Source organism: Scaptodrosophila lebanonensis, unplaced genomic scaffold (assembly GCF_003285725.1).
Source record: "Scaptodrosophila lebanonensis strain 11010-0011.00,11010-0021.00 unplaced genomic scaffold, SlebRS2 tig00000001-arrow-pilon, whole genome shotgun sequence".
Lineage (NCBI taxonomy): Eukaryota > Metazoa > Arthropoda > Insecta > Diptera > Drosophilidae > Scaptodrosophila > Scaptodrosophila lebanonensis.
Genome location: NW_022060529.1, coordinates 20407955 through 20432366, shown reverse-complemented (window position 1 = coordinate 20432366; position 24412 = coordinate 20407955). Strand labels below are relative to the sequence as shown.

General features: G+C 37.4%; 3 protein-coding genes across 4 annotated transcripts in view; 1 reads left to right on the top strand and 2 right to left on the bottom strand.

Annotated features, from left to right (window-relative positions):
* The window catches only part of LOC115624285 (protein king tubby), a 37184-nt gene extending 30562 nt beyond the window's left edge, over positions 1–6622 (bottom strand). The window contains exon 1 of the mRNA XM_030518911.1: positions 6542–6622. Coding sequence (XP_030374771.1) covers positions 6542–6583 — 42 coding nt within the window. The 5' untranslated portion in view covers positions 6584–6622. The remainder of the gene's footprint in view (positions 1–6541) is intronic.
* Positions 5022–6149, top strand: LOC115634390 (microfibril-associated glycoprotein 4-like). Its single transcript, XM_030532079.1, has 4 exons — positions 5022–5044; positions 5259–5311; positions 5370–5904; positions 5978–6149. The coding sequence occupies exons 1-4, from the start codon at positions 5022–5024 to the stop codon at positions 6147–6149; spliced, it is 783 nt and encodes a 260-aa protein (XP_030387939.1).
* A 5656-nt stretch (positions 6623–12278) lies between the features above and the next one.
* On the bottom strand, positions 12279–24412 carry LOC115624788 (potassium channel subfamily K member 18). 2 transcript variants are annotated; one of them, XM_030519639.1, is made up of 3 exons: positions 23759–24412; positions 21839–22129; positions 12279–13413 (listed from the first exon to the last, which is right to left on the bottom strand). In XM_030519639.1, exons 1-3 carry the CDS (start codon positions 24168–24170, stop codon positions 12398–12400), a joined length of 1719 nt encoding a protein of 572 aa, XP_030375499.1. In that variant the 5' UTR covers positions 24171–24412; the 3' UTR covers positions 12279–12397. The 2 variants fall into 2 exon arrangements, with proteins under 2 accessions (XP_030375499.1, XP_030375491.1); XM_030519631.1 differs by lacking the exons at positions 21839–22129; positions 23759–24412 and adding exons at positions 13555–13712; positions 13774–16042.

Genomic DNA, 24412 nt, shown 5'->3' with positions numbered 1-24412 from the left:
AATGTATCAGTAATTTAATGAAAAGCAGTGACATTACATAGAAGAAGAAACTCTATATTCCAAAATTGAATTATTACTTTTCAAGTAATTATATATATGAATTTGGGTGTCAATTTTTTAATTAGTTAATTAAAACAAAGAAATTAGTTGTTTGTCGGAATATAATGGTTGTTGATGACAATTGTTATACATAATTTAAGAAGCGGGTAGATTGCCGAAAATGAAAAGAGAACCCCATAAACGATTCAGATTGGAAACAAGTGTAGTCTAGGGATATTCAAAAATATCTACCAGCATTGATTCAATTTAGAAAAACATAGGCAAGGGGTACAGTTAAGAATCGGCAATTAATAGAAAGGTGTTGAATGCATTCATTCTTAACTTAATTTCAAGATCCTCCAGAATGCTTAGAAAAAATGACAAGAACATAACAAAAAAAAGGTTTAGCTGAGGTAAACAATTATTGTTAAATATATACATATATCGATTGCAAGGAGATATCATATATGCCGCATGTAGTAAACATATTAAAGCTTTGTTCTATGTGAGAGAAGCATTCAAATAGATGTGGAAGTATGTGGGCATATTTAGGCATTTATGCCGACGGCTCGCAATCAGGCTACATTTACTTTTATGACATTCGATTATGTTCTGCCCCATTTGGTCTTTGACCACCAAAGGTAAGGTCAAGAAACTTGGGGCACAGCACACAAATTATAGCAATCAGAAAAGGCAGACGCAATGGCATGAAAACAATAGTCGGGGCGTTGCGTCATTTCCGGTTTGGGGTGGTCGCAGGCAGCTAAGGTGTTGAATGCGAATGCGAAATGTATTTGGTGGTGTATGTGTGTGTATTTGTGTGTAAATATATTTTTGGCAGCACATGGAAATGAGTGCTTGCGGGCACTTAAGCGCCCCAACCGCTGCATCACTTATTAAGACAGCAAAGGCGGCGATAAACTGAAATTATTTTTATATGTCGGCAGCAAGACGAAAAAGCAACAGTGGATACGAGCATGTGTGTACACACATGTGTGTCAGTATGTACTTATGTATGTATGTAGGTTTGCATATAACCAACCATTGCAATGGTCGTAAGTCACAAGCTGTTTGGAGTGAGCAAACAATTGCTTGACTTGTGGGATTAATTTCAGCACAAAACCAGACGCGAAAGCACTCGCCACATTGCCATCGATTTTTGTCAATGGGAGGCGAGAGTTTGTATGTTACTTCTCGAAAATTCCTCGTTCGCCTTTTTTTATTTTAATGTCATTTAATGGGCGACAATGGCACAACAGCGGACATTAACAACAATCAAACATTGTATGGTGCACAAATAGGAGTATATGTCGTATATCTGTCTGCGTGTCCAAACATATTATTGTACATACAAGTATGTAAGTGTTTGAAAGTCCGTGTGTCTGTTGTCCTGACAACGTCGGGCAAAACAACTACAACAAAGGACAAAGCCTTTCCAATCCAACTTTTTAGCCATGTGTGCCTAAAATGCGTTCCCTGTTAATTTTGTATTAATACTTTTGTTGTGTTCCGTTTATGAGCCAATTGACATAAAATCTGGCGACACACTATACCCGACCTACTTAATTAAAACTATAAAATTATATTAATTTCCTAATAACTAAATCTATTTAATAACAGGGATAGCAAAAGTCTGTTAAAATTAATGAACCAACTTTGTTAAGTTCTTATGAAAATAAACTGATTTTTGCTCTGACATGCATTATTAATATTCGTTGCCACTCAAGAAATACTACGTTTAGAAACTTACAAGTAATTTGTTGCTTCAGGCTGGGCTTCTGACCTCATAAATTTGTTTCGGGTAATTGACTTTTGCTCATCTTGAGTCTCCTACCAATTTGCAGGAAATGAACAAATTTTGGGGTTCCATGAGCTTTTCCATTTAATGGGAATTATGCTGCATGACTTTTTGTAATTATGTAACCGTCGAAATCTGACAACAGGTAATCGAACAAACTAATATTGGGTTGAACACCTGGCAACCGATTCATTGTTTCTATTGCCTTACGAGTATGTTGTTAACTACAAAGGAGGCCCCGTCGAGGGGACAGCAACCACATAAATAAGGGCAATAACAATTGGGGCACCTGGGGGCGGCAAGTGAAGATGCAATAAGCCACCAGTAAGGCAACAGTAGACGAGAACCGGCAACAATGCTGACAGCTTTTCAACGAACCAAGTGTTCACGGGGCGATGGGTAGTAGAAATTGGTAGACACCCACACCATGTTAGCCCGCAAGTTTTGGAGGTTGAGTTTCGATTTATTTCGAAGCCGTTGCCAAGGGAACAGTCAAGCCGTAACGCTAAGTTCGCGGCCGGTCGAAGAAAAATAAAACCACCAGGTTACTGACAAACAAGCAGGAGGAACACAAAGCACCTTTAAAAATAAAGCGAAAAAAAGGCGTTTAATATTCACCAGCACACTAGTTTTCGGTGTTATTCGATTGGTTTACCAGCCTGCGACTAACTACACTTCATTTTCCACTGCAACTATTGGCTTATTGTTTTAGTGGCTTTTGATGGTGTGTTTCTTACATTTTTGTTCGCTTCGCTGCACCTGTCCTTCTTTCGTTAAAGCTCTATTTTGGGCCCCTACATCCATACTTTAAGAAAGGTGCACTTTTATTGGAGAACTTAAACATTCATTAAAATCTTCAAATAGTAATATTATTAGCAAAAGAACTTTAACCTTGATCTTTAGCTCTAGAGCACTGCATAACGCAGAAACACAAAGAAAATAAATGAACAATTTGTAATAGAAAACTTATCAGTAATTATTTATATTATACATTGTGTAGAAACTTATCAGTAATTATTTCTATTATACATTCCTCTGTACATACATATGTATACTTGTACGTACATTCAGAAAAAAGCAACTATAAATTCTAGACTGATTTGGCTTGAATTGCGGCAATGTTATTCATCTTATTATTGAATAGAATTAGTGGATCGAAAAATGTCAATATTTATAAATACAATCGAAAATGGAAAATGACTTTCCATAAAAATACACCTAATTTCGTTTTTACAAGGTAGATTGGTTCCAGAAAAAACCGTGTAAGAAATGACATTGATGATATGCAAAAATAGAGAATTTGTTTCGCTAGAAACTTTTCTTAGAATTAACCGATTTATATTAAATTTGAAACAAAAGTAGATTATTATGTATAAATTTGGTGTGCAAGGTTTGGTTTAGGTTGCTTTTGAAATGTGGACGGTATTGACGAAATTCTGTAGGAAGGGGGAAGGGGGGGGGAGGGGAATTAAAAAAAATAAAATAAACTCGTCCTTCCTCGGATCAAGGAGAATTTGGATATCAAATTTGGTTATTCTAGCTTTTATAGTTTTTGACATCCATGCGTTCATCCAGACGGACGGACAGACAGACGGACGGACGGACATGTCTGGATCGATTAAAGAAATCGTCATCCTGATTCAGAATATATATACTCTATGGGGTCGGAGATGCTTCCTTCTGCATGTTATATACTGTGCACAACCCTAATATACCCTTTTTACCCTACGGGTACAGGGTATAAAATAAAATGTTATTCAATTTTAAGGGTAAAAAATATTTTAAAAAAAATTTAAATTAAAATCATAAATTGAGGAACTTAAATTTAATTGCTGTCATCATCAGATACTCGATTTCGCATGTTTCGAATGCGTATAAAATAACTATTATCGCTGGAATAATCTTGAAGTGAACTCTCTTTTGCTCGTTCGTCATCTACATTTATAACACTGAACTCTGTTATGAGCCGTTGTTGGCCAATTGTTCCTACCTGTTTGTTTAATTCTTTGTAACGACCCATACAAGAATAGTTTCTAGCTGTTTGTCAGCTGTGTGTGTTTTAATTTATTTGTGTTGTTTTAAATCGTGTAACCAACTTGAAAATTTTTTATTTTCAAATCGTGTTAAAACAAAATCGTGTAAGAAAAGGCCATGTAGAAATATAATTAGGTATATGAGATATCATCATTGAAAACAATGGACATAAAGTGGATGACAAAAAAAATTGTTGATAAGCATTTAAGAAAGAATCCTTAACTCGAAGGAAACCCGTTTTATATAATCATGTTTTTTGTAAAGAACAAAACATATTTAAATCGGTTAAACTTAAAAATATTCTTTAATTTAGGAATTTGTATTGAGTCCGTTTGTACTTTGTTTTAGAAAGAACATCCTTGATTTTTTTGAGTGCTAACGAAAGTCTATGAAGATAAGCATTATAAACGTTTAATAAAGCTGAGTCTTAAATGTTAGGTTTATTCGAGAATTGGACGTTAAACAGTTCGGTCTACTGCTGACTTGTAGAATATGCATTTAATAGCATCATGTGTGTTTTTATACCCTGTACCCGTAGGGTAAAAAGGGTATATTAGGTTAGTGCAAAGTATGTAACATACAGAAGGAAGCATCTCCGACCCCATAAAGTATATATATTCTTGATCAGCATGACGAGAGAAATCGATCTAGACATGTCCGTCCGTCTGTCCGTCCGTCTGGATGAACGCGAGGATCTCAGAAACTATAAAAGCTAGAATAACCAAAGTTGGCATCCAGATTCTCCTAAGTCCGAGTAAGGACGAGTTTATTTTATTTTTTTGGATTTTCCCCCCCTCCCCCCGCTACAGAATTTCGTCAATAGCGTCTACATTTCAAATGCTACCTAAACCAAACTTTGCACACATAATTTATATATAATTGTCTACTGTTGTTTAAAATTTTATTTAATTCTGTCGATTATAAGAAAAGTTATTAGCGAAACAAATTCTCGCCAGTACAATCCCCCCAAACTGCAGCAACAAGTTCGCTCTTCTTCTTCCTCTTTTTGCTGCTGCTATGGGCGCATATAACTCAGTGACGGAAGTTTACATGGGTACAGGGTATTACACTGTCAGGCTTGCTCGACTGTAGCGTTCTCTCTTGTTAATGACTGTTTTTTTTACAACTAATGCCGAATTTGAATCAAATAATGGATCTTTGGACATTTATGAAGTAAGTATACTTGTAGTAATAATGTTTATGACACATTGCATAAATAAATGTAAATGATTGCAGGGAAGAAACGAAACGGAGGATCTATTTTCATATGTTGATAGTTTAATAGATCGGTATGAAAAACATTTCCACTATACTTGTATACCTTCTAAAAACTTTCAGAGTAAAAGCACTTTAAATTAATCCAAATGGTTTTTTGTTCACTCCATAGCTTGGAGCAACGCAAAAATAAGTTACAAAATATGAAAGAAGATATTCAAAATGGTAATGTTACAAATAAGCCTTGTTCTAAACTCAAAAAGAGTCTTTGCCCTTGTTTCAGAGGCCGATGATACAAACTCGTATCCCTCATCTTGTTTGGGCATAAGTATGGACAGAAAAGTTTTCAACTTTACTGTAAAAGTTCCGGGTCTTAGTCCTTTCCCAGTAATGTGTAACTCCGAGATAGCTGGAAATGGTTGGCTGGTTATACAAAGGCGTAAGGATGGCAGTGTAAACTTTTACCGGGACTGGAACGATTATAAAAACGGCTTCGGGCAACTAGATGGCGAATTTTTCATCGGCTTGGACAAATTGCATGCTCTTACAGCATCTCAACCATTCGAACTCTATGTTCAAATGGAAAGTATAAAAGGCATCAAAAAATATGCCCGATATGATGATTTTGCAATCGGTAATGAGTCTGAGTTGTATGCTCTGAATGTGCTAGGTAACTATTCTGGTACTGCTGGTGATTCCATGGAATATCATAAAGGGCAAAAATTTTCAACATTTGATAGAGATTATGATATGCATGGCAAAAAGAATTGTGCTGAGTTTTATGTTGGTGCTTGGTGGTATAAAAAGTGTCATTATAGGTATGTATATATTAATGACGTAATATATATATTTGGATAAAGATTGTTTCATTCAAATTTTAATATTTTTCAGCAATCTTAATGGACAATATATGTATCATGGACGACCATATGCCAAACCGCATGAAGTCAGATATATTTGTTGGTCCACATTTGAGGACTATAGGATGTTAAAATCTACACAGATGATGATTCGCCCTAAATTTGGGTGCGGTGGTTATGAGACCTCAAATTCAAATTTTTAAACACCGAAATAATTTGGTAGTCAACCGCAAATCGTACCGTCCTTCGACTACAATAGTAAAACAACAAAAATAGTAAACGTGTATTTGCAATCCAAACAATTACTCTAACATCCCACATCATATAAATGTTAAAATCTGCCTCTGAACAGATTTTTATTAAACAGTCCATAGGACAGTTGCTCGAAAAAATCAAATTAGAAATTGGTGATAAAAATAAAAATGATAAATAAAAAATTTAAAATATACTCCCATGTACTTAGATACAAATATAAAAATTTGCACAGTAAAGAAATTGATGCCGGCATTAGTAGTATATATTATATAAAATGCTTGTAAGTAACAATATTATTTAATGTATGTATAATAAGTGGAGGACAAAATTTGGCACCTACCTGTTGTTCCATTTTCTGATTGCGACTGCTAATTGCAGACATTGCGATGCTATTTATTATTGCTATTATTGTACGCTTTAAGCTTTCGTTGTAAACTGAATTTTACATTCAATTGTTGTTCTTATTAACGCTGCTATTAGAAATTGTTGCACACAAGTTTCGAATACTTCCGATATTTGTGTGTACTCGTAGCACTTTTTGTAACTATGCACAAAACTGCGAAGTAACAACGATTTGAAAATATGCATATATGTATGTACGTGTGTAGTATGTACATACACTGGTCGGCACAATTATTTTGACGAACTGTACTCACGACTATCGGTGCTGGTTGCTTTTAGTTTCAAGGAATAACGGTACAATTTTCATACGGGATATTGAGTTCATAGCAACAACAATATGTAGGCAAAATATTTTGTCTATTACTCTTCACACCTTTTTTCTACAAATGACAATGTGAGTTGACTGCGGATTCAGGCACGGCATAAGTATTTTGACCAAACCTTGTCGCCGTTTTCGCGTACGTTTTATCAAGTGATACTAAAATAACTTTGGTGTAACAATTTTTGTTGACCTTTTTACATTATTTTCATTAAAATTTGATTCAAAAGTAATCGATACAATGGTAAAAAAGACAGAATTAAGTTATGTTGTTAGAGCCTCAATAGTGGCGAAGTTTAATGCCGGCGTAGCACCAAAAGACATTGCAAATGAATATAATTTGTCGCGGCAAACAGTCCACTATCAAATTAACAAATATAAGACCCACAATGACGTCAAAAACTTGCCTAGATCAGGTGCTAACCGCAAAACAACACCCATTGAAGATCGAGTCCTATTGCGGGAATTTAAAAAAAATATTCATTTAAAGCCGCAAGCTGCTGCAGATCAATGGAATAAGTCGACCAAGACTCCAATCAGTGAGCGTACTGTTCGGCGACGCCTAAAAGAAGAAGATTTTAAGACATACAAAGCGAAGGACATACCTTACATATCAAAGGTGAACAAGCTCAAAAGATTGGCTTTTGCAAAGGAGCATCTGCATAAGCCAAAAGAGTTTTGGAGAAGCGTTCTATGGACAGATGAAAGCTCCTTTGAATATAATTCATCAAAAACAAAGATTTTTGTAAGGCTCCCACAGTTTCAAAGACAAAAAAATATCCCCGTATGTCAAAAAGTGAGCCATGGCGGAGGCTCAGTCATGTTCTGGGGATGCATTGCGTACAATGGGTTAGGTGATTTCGTTCCCATCACCGGCTCAATGAACCAGCAACAATATTTGAGTACCCTTAACGAAAACGCATTCCCTTCCGGTGACAGGCTGATTGGAGAATCATTTATCCTGCAACAGGATAACGCCCCATGCCACAAAAGCAAAATGATAAGAGCATTTTTAAGCGATGTTGGTGTTACTACTCTGGATTGGCCACCACAAAGTCCGGACTTAAACGTTATTGAGAATGTGTGGTCTCTTGTAAAACGTAAAAGAAATGCGTCTTTGCATAAAACCGAAGAAGAAACTATTTCCGAGGTCACTTCTCTTTGGAAAGAGATACCATTAGAGGTCCTTCAAAATTTAGTGGACTCAGTTCCAAGACGTCTTCAAAAAGTTATCGAAGCCAAAGGCGGGTATACATTTTATTAATCTACCATCAATTTCTTATGTTTTGTTTAGTATTAAGCTTTGTTTTTTTTGTTAATATCCATTGTCAAAATACTTATGCCAACCCATGAAAATTACCTTGATTTATAATTTTAAAAGTTCTTATAAAAATATATCCTTTGAATTATTTTTAAGTTTGTAATACCAATATGGAATTGAGAAAAAAAGTTTCCTTTGATATCTTAAACCAATAACCAGTTATTGACAAAAATGTATGATTTTCTTCTCGTCAAAATAATTGTGCCGACCAGTGTAGGTACGGGTAGATATTAAATAATCAAACTTGTAGTGCAATATGTGCCAAACAAATGTATGTATGTTCACACATAAATACTTGTATGTACATACTACATCCACAAATTATTTAGCCACGTATGTATGTACGAGTGTGTTTCGGGCAGCTGTTGTGCAAATGTTGAAATGAAAGGAAATTGATGTGGAAAGCAAAAGAATGCAGCAAAACAATAACAGAAAGTACATAGAACCACGAAATGCATCTGGCAGGGTGCCGCAAACAAACATAAAGAAGGGAAGGTTGAAACGCGTGCACACCAATCACACACACGACAAAGTTTTAGCTACACGGGGCACATAGGATAACATGGATATGAAAGTCGAGTTTTACTATCAAATTCAGTATTTTCGTTTAATTTGTGATCGCTGATTCAATTTCTTCGTATTTACAGCGCCACGCACATTGTACAGTTTTGCGAAAAGAGTTTCACAAGCCGGTGCGAACAAAAAACACGCGGCTTCGCAGCACCTCAAACATTCAAAGACAGTCGATTCGCGCGCCTTTGGCAGTGACGTCTAAACGAGTTTCGTTCCGACCGTCTATGTCGTCCGCACGCACGCCTTTCAAAACAACAACTGGTCGTTTTTCGGCGGAGGCAATACTCGTAAAACTGAAACAGAATGGAAGTGGAACAGACAAACAGGCGACCGCACACTTACGATTAAAGGGGCGCTCGGCTGCGTCCTGTCGAGAGGCGAATCCAAATGGCAAGTTAGCCGCGCTCTCTCAATTTGCGCTCGTAAGTCAGCACTTTTCGTGCTCAGGGGTTGGTAAAATATATCTTTTGCGCTCTCTTTCTGCGCTTGGCAGATGTGTCGCCGGTCCAATCACCGGTAAAACTCGTAATTTCTGTCTTCCTTTCGTCGCACGCATTTAGCGCCAAAGTGGATTTGAGATCCCTCCTTTAAGACAGACGTGCATTGGTTTATAAATCATATGAACATATGTTTAAAACACACATATGTCTACATACATATGTATGTCTTTGTGACCAAATGCGACCAAAGCAACGAACATTTTAATATACATTTTAATATAGTTGTGCACTTCAAATGTTTAGTTTTATTATTAAGATTAAAAATCTAAATACTAATTAGGCCTACTCGTATTAATTCGTATTAAAATTTGTAATAACGTATTTGTTGGTTATATTTCACTTGCAAATTTATGAAAAATCTCAAAGGAATGCTAGAGTCGAGTGGGCTCAAATCTTAAATACCCTATACCCACTACCACAAAATAATTTTTTTTTAAATTGTTGTAGCTATTTTTTTTTTTAAATAAACTGTTTAATTTAAATTTAACAAGAGAGAACGCTACAGTCGAGCAAGCCCGACAGTGTAATACCCTGTACCCAGGTAAACTTCCGTCACTGAGTTATATGCGCCCATAGCAGCAACAAAAAGAGGAAGAAGAAGAGCGAACTTGTTGCTGCAGTTTGTGGGGGTTGTACTGGCGAGAATTTGTTTTGCTAATAACTTTTCTTAGAATTGACCGAATTGAATAAAACATTTGAACAACAGTAGACAATTATATATAAATTATGTGTGCAAAGTTTGGTTTAGATAGCATTTGAAATGTGGACGCTATTGGATAAATTCTGTAGCGGGGGAAGGGGGGGAAAATTAAAAAAAAAAAAATAAACTCGTCCTTACTCGGACCTAGGAGAATCTGGATGCCAACTTTGGTTATTCTAGCTTTTATAGTTTCTGAGATCCTCGCGTTCATCCAGACGGACGGACAGACGGACAGACGGACGGACAGACGGACGGACATGTCTAGATCGATTTCTCTCGTCATGCTGATTCAGAATATATATACTTTATGGGGTCGGAGATGCTTCCTTCTGTATGTTACATACATACTTTGCACAAACCTAATATACCCTTTTTACCCTATGGGTACAGGGTATAAAAATACTCAACACGTACATAGAGTTGTAGAATTGCAATAGAATACAACTCGTCTTCTCTTGCTGATCAAGAATATTCACATACATACGCACAAAACTAGTATAACCTTTTACACTTTGGATAAAGGGTATAAAGATAAGACCATATTTGTTCCAAACAAGAAATACAAAAAATAATATTAATAATTTGGCAACTCAATTCCTTTACCTTTTTAATGAACACCTCAGATGTTCTATGCAAATATTCTTTTGTCCTACAATCAGAGAAATTTTCTAGTATTTTTTATACAAGTTTTATTTTAAATTTAAATTTACATTCTTGGTATACATGGATATATGGTAAATATATTGCTATTGAATATACTTTAAAGATTATATTATTCAAATTTGGTCTAGGATGGGAATATATAGTATACTATACATAAGTATAAAAATATCTCTTAGAAAACCAAGTTTTTCGTTTAGGAACATTTTAAATTATATTTGTAATACAGATATTTTACTTACAACAACCTACATTTTAATATAATTATAATTGATAAAACTATGGTAAACTGTATATAAGTAACCTTGAACTACATAATTAAAATATTCCAGAGAAAACTAAATGTAGTAGGAATTGAACTGCTGACAAATTAATTAATTGTATGTAAAAATGTTGCAAATAAGAAGATACTAAGAATACTATGTTGGCACTCCTTTGTGTATAAGCCTGACTTTAATCTAACCTTCCCCAGATGCGTTCTCCTTTTGACGACTTGTGTGGGACATTGAAGCCTGTTCTTCAGATAAGTTGTCCTGTGATCGCTCCAGTTCATTTCTGCTGCGAATTCGGCCAATAATCTTTGCCTTGGCCCGATAATATGCGGCTTTTATATGCTCTGAGAGAACGTCGAGAAACATTGCTATAAGAATCATTCCAAAAATGAAATAAATGATGCTTAACACTTTGTAGATTGGTTCTTTTAGTGGCGACTTTCCGTGAGAAATAGAGAAAATTGCAGTAAAAGTAGTATAAATTGATCTCTCAAAACTAATATCATTGAGCAAAGACAATAGTGTAGCGCCACATAATATGTAGGCCATGACCATAAAGGCGGCCACTGATATTGGAAGACTGTTATCGCAATCGTTAAAATATCCTGACCGTTCTTCCTTATCAGTCCCTTCCTGTTGAACATTACAGTGGCAAGCACGTACAAAGAAATCCCAAAGACGATGCAAATAGATCCATATAAGCTTCAGGATACGTGTGAAAAGTCTACCCATATCCGTCAATAAAATTAAGTACAATGGTATTCCAAAAATAGCGTAAACGATGGTCAGCATACGTCCAAGTGTTGTTTTAGGAACCATCGAGCCATAGCCTGCAAAAAAGAGTCATACACTTAGTTACTACAAATATGACAAGTGATGATATTATTAATTAATAAACGAGGAAAAATCAGTTCCGAAACCATGCAATTAGTGTTTAAGTAAATATATATTTCATGCAACATTTCTAATACATGTATGTGTTATGTTGTTAAATAAAAAGACGAAAAAAAGTAAAACCAAGATAAATATATAAAAATAAATACCTTTACTATATGTTGGAATTCGGATTCAATAATTGTACAATAACTGTAATATTATTAGGGAATCAGGCCCATGACACAGATAAGACAGTTAGGACAAGAAAGTAGAAGATGTTTCTAAAAAATTACCGTAGTTTGACAACAAAATCATCTCCAAAATATCCATATGCTGCATCAAGATCTAGCAGTCCTATCGCAGTCATGATGCGACAGTTTTTATAAAAAATTAACAATTCTGCAAATAGGGTCTTATTCTGATAAAATTGAATAGAAGAAAAACAACTAGTAAGTAAGAGTATATACATTTAGGTATATTATAAATAAAAACAAAAGTAATTTCAATGTATTGTCATTTGTGAGTTTGCCTTTAAGGGGAGTATTTTAATCTATCGAGTTCCGAAATCGTAGTCTATTTAAATAATCCACGTTTCTTCTTCTTCTTCTGTGCCTCAGCTGGCTGCTGAGCATCGACTGAGACCTGACGCTTGGGCAGCAAAGGCGGCGGTGTGCCATCAGATTGAATTCCACCAGTCTCCGCCACAGATGTGGGAGACACTGGACGGGGCGAACGCAAGATCGACGTCAATTGTGCGGATGCGGGTGAAGCAGCATTAGGGAGCGGCTCGTGGCCGTCTTCGTCGATACGATCCAAGCGTGATCCGTGCACCGAAGCCAGCTCCGATGGCGTCTTGATCTGCGATCCCATTTCATCATCAAATTCGCTGGCCATCTCCATTCCAATTGTCGCCCCCACTTTGGCGCTGGCGCGATTAAAGTGATCGTGAAGCTTTATTTGGACCACATTGATGAACATAGATGTCAGGGCGAGCCCGAAAATGAGATAAATCATGCTGATCATGACAAAGAGCGGATTACTGGGGACCAAGTCGCCGAATCCGATGGTCGACATTGATATGAATACAAAGTAGAACGCATCCGAATACTCCCAGTCGCTCTGAAGCAGCTTATAGCCTACGGCGCCACACAGTATGTAGGAGATGAGTAGCATTGTCGCCACAGAAATAGGCAAGTTGAATTCGTCGTCCACTTCAAAGGTCTCCGGATATGGTGATGTGGGTGTTTCGGGATGGGAGGTGCCCAGCGATTTTCCGGCTTCGGCATCCTGCTGCGACTCGACTTCCGCGTTCGCAGACATGCCAAAGAACATGCTCGGCCGGCGAATGGCCATATCGTATACCGTGGTGAAGCCGGTCATGGCGTCTCGAATCTGCTGTTGCTTGCGTATCCTCCTGCAGGATCGTGTGTAGTAAACCCGCCGCACATACGCCCAAATGAACTTGACACAGCGCGTAAAGAGTTTGCCCAAATCGGCTAGCACGATGAGGAACATCGGTATTCCGATGATGGCATACACGATGGTCAACGAACGGCCGAGCGTTGTCTTCGGTGTGATGTGACCGTAACCTGAAAAGAATTAAGGATTCGATTTTTTACATGGCACTTGTACAGGAACAGGTTAAAATGAAAAAATTGTAGCAAAAATTTTGAGCAAGCAGATTATTTCTAACCGAATTATTTTGAACCGATTTCACATATGTATTTTACCTATAGTTGTGATCACGGACCAGCAAAATATGAAACAGTTCACAAAGTTCCACGACTTTTGGCCAGGAAATCGGCGCAGACCCAATTCGGCTAGCGTATTAAGTTCGTCTTCGAACTTACGTAACTTCTGGCGCGCCACGGATTTCCAGTCATCCTCTCTGGCAACAAGTAAGAATTGTAAATTTCAAAAACCGATAACCATGTCTACCAGAAATCTACCTCATGTTATGACTGCCCGCCCAGAGATTGTCAATAAAGTCGCGCTTCACTTTGCGCACCTCACACTTGTAGATGTTTTCGGAAGTGCCTTCGGTGTAGCGGAACATCAGGCCCCCAAAGCCGAGCAACAATATCAGCAATATAATGTGACTTATGCACTTATTGCGTAATCGTCTTGTCTCCGCCACAACCTGAGGATAGTCCAGTTTGAGGCGCCGCCACTCATGACACGCTTCGAGACGTAGGCGCCTTAGAAATGCTATTGAGTTAATCCTGTCCGGCAATGCGGTGGTTAACTCATCTGTTGCAGTTCCAGTTCCAGTTGCAATTACAAGTTCAGGCGCTATTTTATTCCTTTTCAGTTGAAAAAGATTCCCTATCCGCTGTAATGCTGATGGCTTTGTCGTTGATTCAGAGACAGTGGACGCCACCTCATCATCCACATGTTTGTCATTTTCAACTATTGGGGTCTGCGGGGTTGCGGCTGTTGCTGCTGCTTTCTCCAACTCCGTAGGTGGCTCCAAATTGGACTCTGTTTTGGAGTTAATCGGTCGCTCTAAGCTTGTGCTACGTTTGTTCTCGGGCTTGATCTTCTGCCCCTGATCTGTTGTTCGCAGACTGTTGCTGCGTCGTAAGCCATCCGAGCCCACATTTAGGCTTAGAGCGAGTGCCGCCTCGGCCGCTGCCGCCCGCTCCGCCGCTTCCATATACTTGCGCATTAGTTCGGCCCGCTGTTCGGCCTCACTCTGCCGCACTGCGGAGTCCAGTTGTCCCGTACCGCTCTCGCCCACCTCGACGTACTTGAGCGCTGTTTCGGCACGTTGTTCCGGAGTTTTGGAGCGTCGTTGTGGCCGTATCGGAGAGAGCGAGCTATTTCGACTGGCCGATCGGCGTTCCGGCACCTTTGGTGGCACCGATGACTCTGTAGTGGATGGCGGTGGGGGTGGAGCCCCTCGAATGGGTGCTGCCACATAGTGAACATTGGAGTTTGATGAATTCGATGCCTGTCTCCGCGCTGGGCTAGTTGGCTTGGTTGGACGTCTGGACTGAACATCCTCCGCCGTGTCCGCATCAGAAGAGCTAAACTGTGTGGAGGACTCGTCGTATCCGCTACTGCGATTTCGCAGACGCACCGCAGGTACTTCGTGGCGTTGCAGGCGCAGGCTGTGCACCAGTCGCCGACGTTCCTCATCGTCCTGTGGCAGCTGAATCCGATCGCTGAGCTTGCGATAGCTTTGTAGCAGCCGCTTACGCTCCTCGTGATCGAGCATTTGGCGATGGCGTGCTTTGTGTTCGCGCTTCTCGCGCTCGAACAGACGCTTCTCTGCATCGAAGCGCTTGCGTTCATCCTCGAAGCGCTGCAGATTCTGCTCCAGACGACTGAGCGTCTCGCTAGTGGAGTCAATTATTCTGCCACGCGAGCTGGCTCGTGGTGCGGTGGAGCTGCCTGTAAGTTCACTCTCGCTGGACTCGTCCTTGTGCCTGGGCGAGGAAAGACTGCGATGCTTTATTAAGTTGTGGGCATCGGGACGGGTAAGTTTCTCGGCCTCGCGCGGCTGCGACTGACTGCGGGACGCTGTGCTGGCGAAGTTTTTGTCGCGGCGACGTAAAATTTTGCTCTCGTGTGCAGATAAGGCGCCTGGGGCACGTATTTGCATTCGAACCAGCTGTGGTGAGGGCTGTGGGGTCGCTTCCAGCAGTCCATCCTGGTCCTCGTCCTGCTCCTGCTGTGACCTATTCTGCCGCCCATTGGCCGACGCAGTGACGCTGGCCTCAGGCGTCTGTTCTCGGTGAGGCCGACCCATTCGTCGTCGATGGCGCGGCTGCTCCATGGCCGTAGCCTTCGATCGGTATTCCAGTTGTTTGTTAAGCGTCTAATTCTTATGGTTGTGCGTTTGTGGATTCTCTCGTACTGGCGTGCTCGCCTATTTAAATCTATTTTTAAATTTCGTGCCACTCTCCGCTCTGCTGTTGCCGCCACACGTTCATAATTTTCATTTGCCCCAAAAAGAATAAAGAATTATTCTTCATGTATGTAAAATTATATCACTTTCGCATTCGATTTCTTGGGACAGAACATATTTATAGCATTTAATTTAGTAGAGAATGCATTACGACAACACCCTTCAATTTATTTCTTTTCCTAATTAGAAGTTGATCGTACAGGTACACAGTATATAATTATATAGAAAACTATGTGTATAGAATATTTTGAGAACTTTTCACAGCCACTTTTCTATTTCATGTATTTTCCGTTTTATTTTACTTCGAACTTGGTCGTCTTGCCTGCTCGGACGCTAGCGAACTGCTGCGAATGAAAACTTTTTTTAATATTCTGTATAATTTTTTTGAAAACAGGCGGACAGCTGATTGCCGTTTATGTTTTTTTTGTGTTTCTCTTTCGATGTATGTATGTACATATGTAATACCTCATTCTCACAGATAAATTCTTAAACATTTCAATTAATTTGACGTGCAACATGAATACAAGAAAGTGCTCCTGATTAGTCTTTTTTTCTGCATATTTTTTAAATTAAAATTGTTACAGGAATTTATTTGAGTTAATTTGAATAGGCTTTAAATGGGCTTAAAAGCAATAATTTGCACACAATTTTGTGATATTTTACATTTACACGGTAAAACCATTTGTAGCATAAAACTATATTTTACTATAGTACACAACTCAAATTGGTGCGCAAATAATCTGCTTGTCTGACCGTATCTATAGATATTTTCAAATATTTTGGTTTGGTGTAGACAAGAACCGATTATCCTAATGGCATACATATTTGCTTGGTACACGACTGTACGAAAGCTTTAAGCTCCTGCGTTCAAAGCTCGTAAGCTTTTTAGACGGCCAACATAATGTCAAATTGTGCTTAAAAACTTGTAGACAATAATAGTCATAAAAGTTATACGCATTCAATTAAATAGTTCAGCATGAATAAAGAGTGGAAACTATACTTTAAATGAATGTTTTCGTTATTAAACCAAGTACTCGAATGGCGTAAAGGTATCCGTAATATATAAAGAGTAGAACGTGTAAAACCAAACTCATATAAAAGGCAGAATGAGCCTATATTAAAGGATAAGCATGACCAGACGAATCTATATAGATATGTCTGTCCACCGAGAACTTTTGGAGACTAAACTTATATTATCCAACCGTATTGTGTAAATCATATACAGCCATAAATAAGATAACCTGGTTATTTGAGAAGATATCTTAAGGCATTAGTATTAGTATTTACGAGTTTTGCATCTCAGGGATATTGTAAAGTCTCGTCATAAACGGATACTTAATCATATAGCTTCCACCCAAATGAATGGATGTGAATGGATTTTGTTCTTGGGGTGTCTCAATATAAGAGGACCGCAGTGCCTCTCCTTACCTTCCAAACATTTTCTTCCAATTATCAATTATAATTACATATACATAATATACGGTTGGATATTTCAATACTGTTGAAAACACATTGAAAATCAAATAATATAACTTGCAAGTCCTATTTTAATATATCGTAGTTGTCAGTATCCATATGAAATATTCTCATCTCATAATCCGTTAATTAACCCTCGCAGCGGCTAATACCACTATTCTCCTTGCTACATTATTCTTACTTTGGCTCTTTGTCCCAACCCATACCCTGTAGTCAAAGAGTAAAGAGACAGAAGGAGGGTAATATGTGCATCTGTCTATATAAAGTCAAGGATATCTAATCTCAAGCCAAACCGATTTCCCGTAGCTCTTGTAATTCTTGGAATTTGTTACTCAAATCGGACAATTACACCACATTAGTGCTTTAGGTCCTCAAAGTATAGTTTAGCCCATTCTTGTTTTGTTTTTCTATCCAAAGTGATTAGAAAATCTTAACAAATAATCTATATTTACCAAGCTAAGGCTTTTTAGCTTATTTGTTTAGAGGCAGAATTACAATTTACTTACTTGTATTTATTATTCAAATTGCAAATTGCATTGCGTAATAACTTGAAATACTGAAAGTGAAAATAGTATTTCATCTACGATCCAATGTATTGCATTTTCAACAAGTTCAAAATAAAAATCTAGATTTTGAAATATCCATCAGAGGCCCTCATGACGTTATATCAGCACTCAAATGTTCGCATTGATTCGCAAGATGTTGAAAGTTCGCGGCCAAATGTATTTAATGTGCAGCCAATTTCGCCAAAAACTTTTAATTGTGTTGCTATTGCTGCGTGCCTTCTTATTGGACCAACGTTGCGTATGCGCAACGTTCCTTATTCGATGACGGATCGTATTTGTTTCTAATGTAGATCGCTTTGGAATCTCATTCACACAAAGTAGCTTTTGTTTATTTTTTGTGGTGCTTCATTCGGCGTACTTAATTGTTTATAAGTGTGATTTGTTTGGTATTTAGGCATGATTCCGTATGACTCTTGTGTGCCTCTAGGGAAATATTTGATTCGAACATGTTATTATGATGATGTTGGCACTAACAGTTTTATAGCTGGTCAAGAATTATTATTGGTAACAATTAAAATTATGGGCTAACAAAACATTGTTGAGGTGTGCGCAAGCTTTGATTTATAGCAATATGATCAATTAATCGAATAAATGTATTGCTTTATTACCGATTCCGACAGACTTCAATTTCAAAGCCAATTCACCTTCCCATTTCGAGTATGAGGAAAATTAAAATGTTATTGAGACTAAATAAATGCACTTATGAACTTATCAACGTACATATCAAACTCAGTTAAGATCGTGACTAGCTTGTACTAAATGGCTAGGCTTAGTGCGTATTAGAGATAAGCGCTTCTCGATTTCCGAATCTCTTTCTTCTTCTCTCAAAATATCCCGTGAGCTTACATGCGTTTTGGGGTATGCGAACAAGATGAGTAGAGAAGCAAGAGGGGCTTGCAAAAAGCTCCGATCAGCTATTTCAGGTTTTACCCCTAAATTTGGACATCTTCAATTGGGCTGTCGATTTATGTTTATTACAGTTGTTTATCCCTAATTTGTAAGCAGTTTACTGTGTTTTTATTTAATAAAAATAATATAGGGGGCACAGAAATTGTTGGGAAGCTCTTTACCCAAATGAGTTGATTAGAACACACAAAGTCAACGATTAGTCTTAAAATTCTTGAAGAATAACATTGAGGTTTTTATTACACTATGGTAAATATTTAAAAATTACAGTTATTTAGGGATCAACGTTTGTTGTGCCTGCTTCTGTTTATGTGTGCCGCCCTGTAATAAGCCAGTGTAATACAGTTTTAGGTATACGTTTGACTTTTTGTGTTGTTCAACACCAAAAGGCAATTTTAAATATTTGAACTTTTTTAGGGGAGCAGCTCGTGATTTAAACTTGATTTAAAATAAAACAAAATTTTTAAATGCACAAACTTAAGTCGTAGATGCTTTCTTTGCTAACAATCACTCAACAAAAACAGGCCTAATTAGCTAATTAGCTCAACAAAAATTAATTCTAAGTCTTATGCAAAGTTACGTTTGTAAGAAAAACTCATTTTAAGCTGTTTTCTTAATTGTGTTTTTTACGTAAGTACTTCATATGTTATAAAAAGAATGCATAACAAAGAAGCTAACAAAGTAATTTACTTTTTCCATACAAATATAGTACGTATGTAGTATATACTTATAAGTAGTATGTACATACTCGTAAATGCAATTACACAAGACGTATAAAATATTATGTCCCCACTGCAACGTCGTACGTATGACTGATTGTGGGTGATGAAAATGTTTACCAACACATCATAAAGTTTTCAATTTTACAATCTTCGGACACGCCGAGATTTTCCATTTTAATGGCGTGGAAATTAAATCAATTTTATTGTCTGGCATCTAATTGGATTAATATTCGGCATGTGCCCAACCAAAATAAAAAATGAACGACCACTTGACCTAGCCAGGCGATGCCATTGGTTTGTCGCTAAAATCGGAACGACCACACTTACACACACACATCTACATACATATTTATATATGGTAGACGTACATTAAAAAATATGTATGTGGATGTTTTATTTTTGAATTTGTGACGCTTGGAAGATAAACATACTATATATTTTCCCCATGAATGTTTGGGCTAATTTTGACGACTTGATTACAGTCACAAACTCGCTCAAGAAACTATCACACTTCTGTTTCTAAATCGAAATACACATACACATATGTGCACATATGTATGTCATATCTAATATTTTTACATAGCTATCGTTAATTTTGGGTCGAAAATTGCCCTTTCCATTAATTGCTTCTGTGCGGCCGAGTTAAAAACATTTGCATGTTTGAAATATTTTTGGAAACTTGTCAAAAGGGGGAGAAACAAGCATACGAATACGTAATTATTTACTTGCAATACATACATTAAAATGTATGTAGTACATACATACATACAAGTATGTACGTAGGTATGTACGGGTATATGTGTACTCGACGAGGGTGTTAGCTTGCTGCCATTGCTATTTAAATAAATGTCTGTACTCTTTTAGTCTCTGTACAAAAATACATTGAGTGTTGAAAGCCATTCAGAACGTTATGAACTACAATGTTCAAATTTATGCCGCTGAGTCATGTTGAGTTGTGTTTAAATGTGGGTCCAACAATATATTTTTTTATACTTGTATGTAAAAAAGTTGGCTAGTCAACTGATAAGTTGACTGCCAAATTCATGCGAAAATGTTGTCGCATGTTACGATTTCCCAAATATTCACCAAAAAATATTTATAATTATAGTATAGTATAGTTCCTGATTGCATTTATGTAGACGATGTAAATTATTCAAAAATCCACATTCTAGATGATAAAACAACACCTTAATAATTGATAAAGGTTTTTTAATTTAGTGCAAATATTATTTGCACATTTAGGAATTATCCAAAACAGTGTTACTGGAAACCCCAAAAGATTTATCGTACTGTATCACTCTTAATATTAAACAACTATATTTCATCTTGATATACGTGTTAAAAATGAATTCAATTAGTTTAAATAAGGGTTTAATATAATATAATATACATATATAACATATATGAATCTTGACTGATCGCGAAAGGGGAGAAATGGTACCAGCATTTTGTGAACATGACAAAATATTGCTTTCGTTTAATTAAGGAAGTATTTTCGCAGTTTAAGTTAAAACCTAGGCCTTCTCTTGCCGATGTAATATTTTAAGAGTCCCTACCATTATCGTTTTTCCCTAGGCTGCCTCCTAGTATGGGACCGTTTTTATAACTAGTAGTTCAACATCTAACCTGAATCGCTTCTTAACTCATTAAGTATTAGGCTTACACACGATTAATTTTCGACTACTTGTCTTCTACAACTGGAACGAATATTTAATTAGCTTTTAATTAGAGAGAAATTCTACATTTTGACAAGATATCAACCACATCATTTGTAGAGTCGTTTATTTTATGTGTGTATTTTATGTTGATTTAAAACGTTATTTCATTCGACCTGATCTTCATACGTTTTCATGACATGTTTATTTTCTAGTCCGTGACAAAATAAACGAGTATAGAAGCATATTCCAAGCAAAATCTTCTGCTGAAAATGTGCAAATGTGTGTGCTGATAAATCCCAAATTACAAATAAATTTATTAAATATATGTAAAATGATTTCGAAGAATCTTGCGCCATGAGAGTGTAAGAATTTGTGTTAAATGCGAATAATTTTCAGTCTTAATAAAGAAGGATGACAATTTTCCAAAGAATTCTCAGCCGTGTCTGTCAAGAGATATTATAATTGTCTGCGCAGGCAGAGGCACATTTATTATAACGTATAAATGCCATTTATACATCCATAGGTATGTGTATGCCTAGAGGCTTTTGCCCGCAACAGCCAAATGAAAACACACTCGAAACTACTTATGTATAAGTATTTTGTTTGTATATTCTGTCGCCATTATTCTTATGAAGAAAATGCGTAGACTAGACAAGTTGTTCGTATAAATAGATGCGTGATATGCGGCCTCTGCGTGGGTGTTTTTGCACCAACAGAGCGCCCTCTTGGACCCCGTATAATCATTAGATCGCTTAGGACTGAGTATAACTTACCAATCGTAGTGTAGATGGTGCTGCTGTAGACCATAGCGTTCCAAAATTCCCACGGATTATTTTTGAGGGCCTCCTCCTCCGCCGTCAGATTAGAGCGCAGCAGAGACTCAACGGCCGACTGATGTGTGTGAAGGATGTTTAACACCGTGCCGTCAAACTTTGTTCTATCCGAGTCCCAACTCGTGTTTTTGCTCAAATTGCGAACAGCGTCAAAGAATTTCTTCTGTTGTATTTGTTGTTCCTGTTGTTCTTGTATATGTTTTGCTGCCATTCCCAGTTTAGCCTTTGGTGCTAAAAACGGTCCATAAAAATCAGTTTTAGTGTTTCCACAATGTTAAGAATTTAATTGAATTTCAATTTTCAATTTCCTTGGCAATAACTACTTACTATATATTGAGTGAGAACGGGCGGCTTTTAAACCACCTCTCAAAAGAATTCTTTGTGCATGTTCCCCAAAACAAAATGCACGCCTCATAAATCCTAAAAGCTTCACTTAAATCTAGAGAATCCAAGTGACCTTGACCCAGCACCGCACAAACTAAAAACCGAGCCAATTATCGCAATGGAAAACAAATTGGCAAGACTCCCATTTGGAAAATTGCAACTGTATGCCTCATTCATATGCGATGCTCCCTAAAACCATTTCATGCGCTTTACTCACGTTTAGGGACAGTAATATTTGAATATTGATTGTGGCATCTTCTTCGCTTGGTTTATCGTCATGAAGCTAGATTGTTTACGCGTGCCAGTCGCCAGTCGCCAGTGGCCAGTTGCCTGCGCCAGTGGCTTGTGGCTCTGAATCATTTGTATACCTCATGGATTTGTATATTCCTGTCCATTCACCTGTTCTTCAAATTGATTGTGCTCGCTTGTCTGCCTGCCAGAGAACGTTAAATTGATGCTGCGCTGCTTTCGCGATATAATGCAGACATTAATGCAGATGCCAAGAATTGTGAGAGCGACGAGTGGGGGAAGCTTCTTTAATTTGTTTTTCAATTTGTATTGTTTTCCAAACAAATACCATAATCCAAATAAATACTCTTTTCGGAAGTAATTAGGAACCTTCACATATTTAACTCTATACATATTAAAGACTCTAAAAAAGTCTTTAATAGAATACTCGTATATGGCAGGATGTGGTATTCAGAAATATTGCAGTTTTGGGGTGCACGTTATTTGTTGGACATTTCATATTTTGAATCTATTCTGCTTGAGCTTCATGTTTGAGGATGTTTATAAAATTAATATTAACTTAAAATTTATATATTTTCATTTGAATTGTACAATAAGCTGAACAGAATTTGAATACTCTTTAATAATGGTGCCTAATATTTAACTTGGAGCTTTAGCCCTTAAGACCTTACCGATATATTAAAACTTTCTCTTTTCGTAATTATTAATATTTATTAATATTTTCTATATATACTGCGGTAATTAATATTCATTTTTCAAAAATTGAATTCTTCTTGGTGGGCATTTAATATTCTTTATCGCTATTTATAATAATGGTGCCTAATATTTAACTTGGAGCTGTAGCCATTAATTTAAATCTTGGGTGCCTTAGACCTTACTGATATATTTAAAATTATTAAAACAATCTTTTCGTAATTATGAATATTTAAAGGTTTTCTTTTTAAAATTTAATAGTTTTGCGTATTTCCTTTTCGGTCCTTCGGTGTTTAATATTCATTTTTCGAAATTGAATTCTTCTTGGTGGGCATTGTCGCTATTTGGAACAAATGCTTAAATTTATTTGATTTCCTTGAATTGATTTCCCCATTCAATTTTGTTTTAAAGTGATTAATGACTGATAACTATATTTTGTCAGTAAATCTAAATTATTGCTGATAAAAGATGCCTTGCTTCGCTTACTTTACTTGTAAATAGCTAGTAATATTAATAAAACATTTGTTGACTCACATTCCACTGTCTGAAAGAGCAAGGCTCCACCGACCGTGTATAGTGCGAGGACAAAAATCAGGAACATGTGTGTAAACCACTTCTTGGACCACTTCCCAAGCTTATTGTACAAGCCATACGTGAACTTCTCGCCGAAACTCATGCCAGACTTTGTCAGATCCACGAAGCCCTCGAAGCCCTTGGTCATGAAGTTGTCCGGGCCGAAGGGATTGCCCATAGTGGGCCAGTAGGGCTGGCCCGCCGGGCCTGTGTAGTTTGTCTGTGGAGTGTAGGGCAGTTGTGCTGTTGGCGGCATTGAGCCCAAGGCCGAGCCGCTGTTGCTCATATTGTGCGGGTTCTGAATAAAAATGCGCGGCGGTCGCTGCGCCCGACGCGATGGCGGCGGAGTGCTCGGAGTGGGTATTTGGGACATTTTGTACCTCCAGTTGCAGTCCCTTCAGTTTAATTTGATTGGCTAGATTGGGACGGACAGTGCGAATTGGACTTTTTCCTTTAGCAACTAACAATTTCCCGCATGTTGAAAGGCACTCTCAATCAATTGCTTCGTTTGGGATGCGATTGTGTACAAATACTTGTATGTTCACTTTCTTTCTTATACATATACGTGTATTTTCAAACGAGCATATATTTTGATTTTCACGACTTTTGTGATTC

Bases quoted from the DNA above. Each gene is read 5' to 3' on its own strand.
- LOC115634390 (XM_030532079.1), top strand. From the start codon at position 5,022: ATGGATCTTTGGACATTTATGAA. The intron at 5,045-5,258 runs GTAAGTATACTT...TTCACTCCATAG, and splicing joins GATCTTTGGACATTTATGAA to CTTGGAGCAACGCAAAAATA. The intron at 5,312-5,369 runs GTAATGTTACAA...CCCTTGTTTCAG, and splicing joins GAAAGAAGATATTCAAAATG to AGGCCGATGATACAAACTCG.
- LOC115624788 (XM_030519631.1), bottom strand. From the start codon at position 15,605: ATGGAGCAGCCGCGCCATCGACGACGAATGGGTCGGCCTCACCGAGAA. The intron at 13,713-13,773 runs GTAGATTTCTGG...ACTTGTTGCCAG, and splicing joins GCGGGCAGTCATAACATGAG to AGAGGATGACTGGAAATCCG. The intron at 13,414-13,554 runs GTAAAATACATA...AATTCTTTTCAG, and splicing joins GTCCGTGATCACAACTATAG to GTTACGGTCACATCACACCG.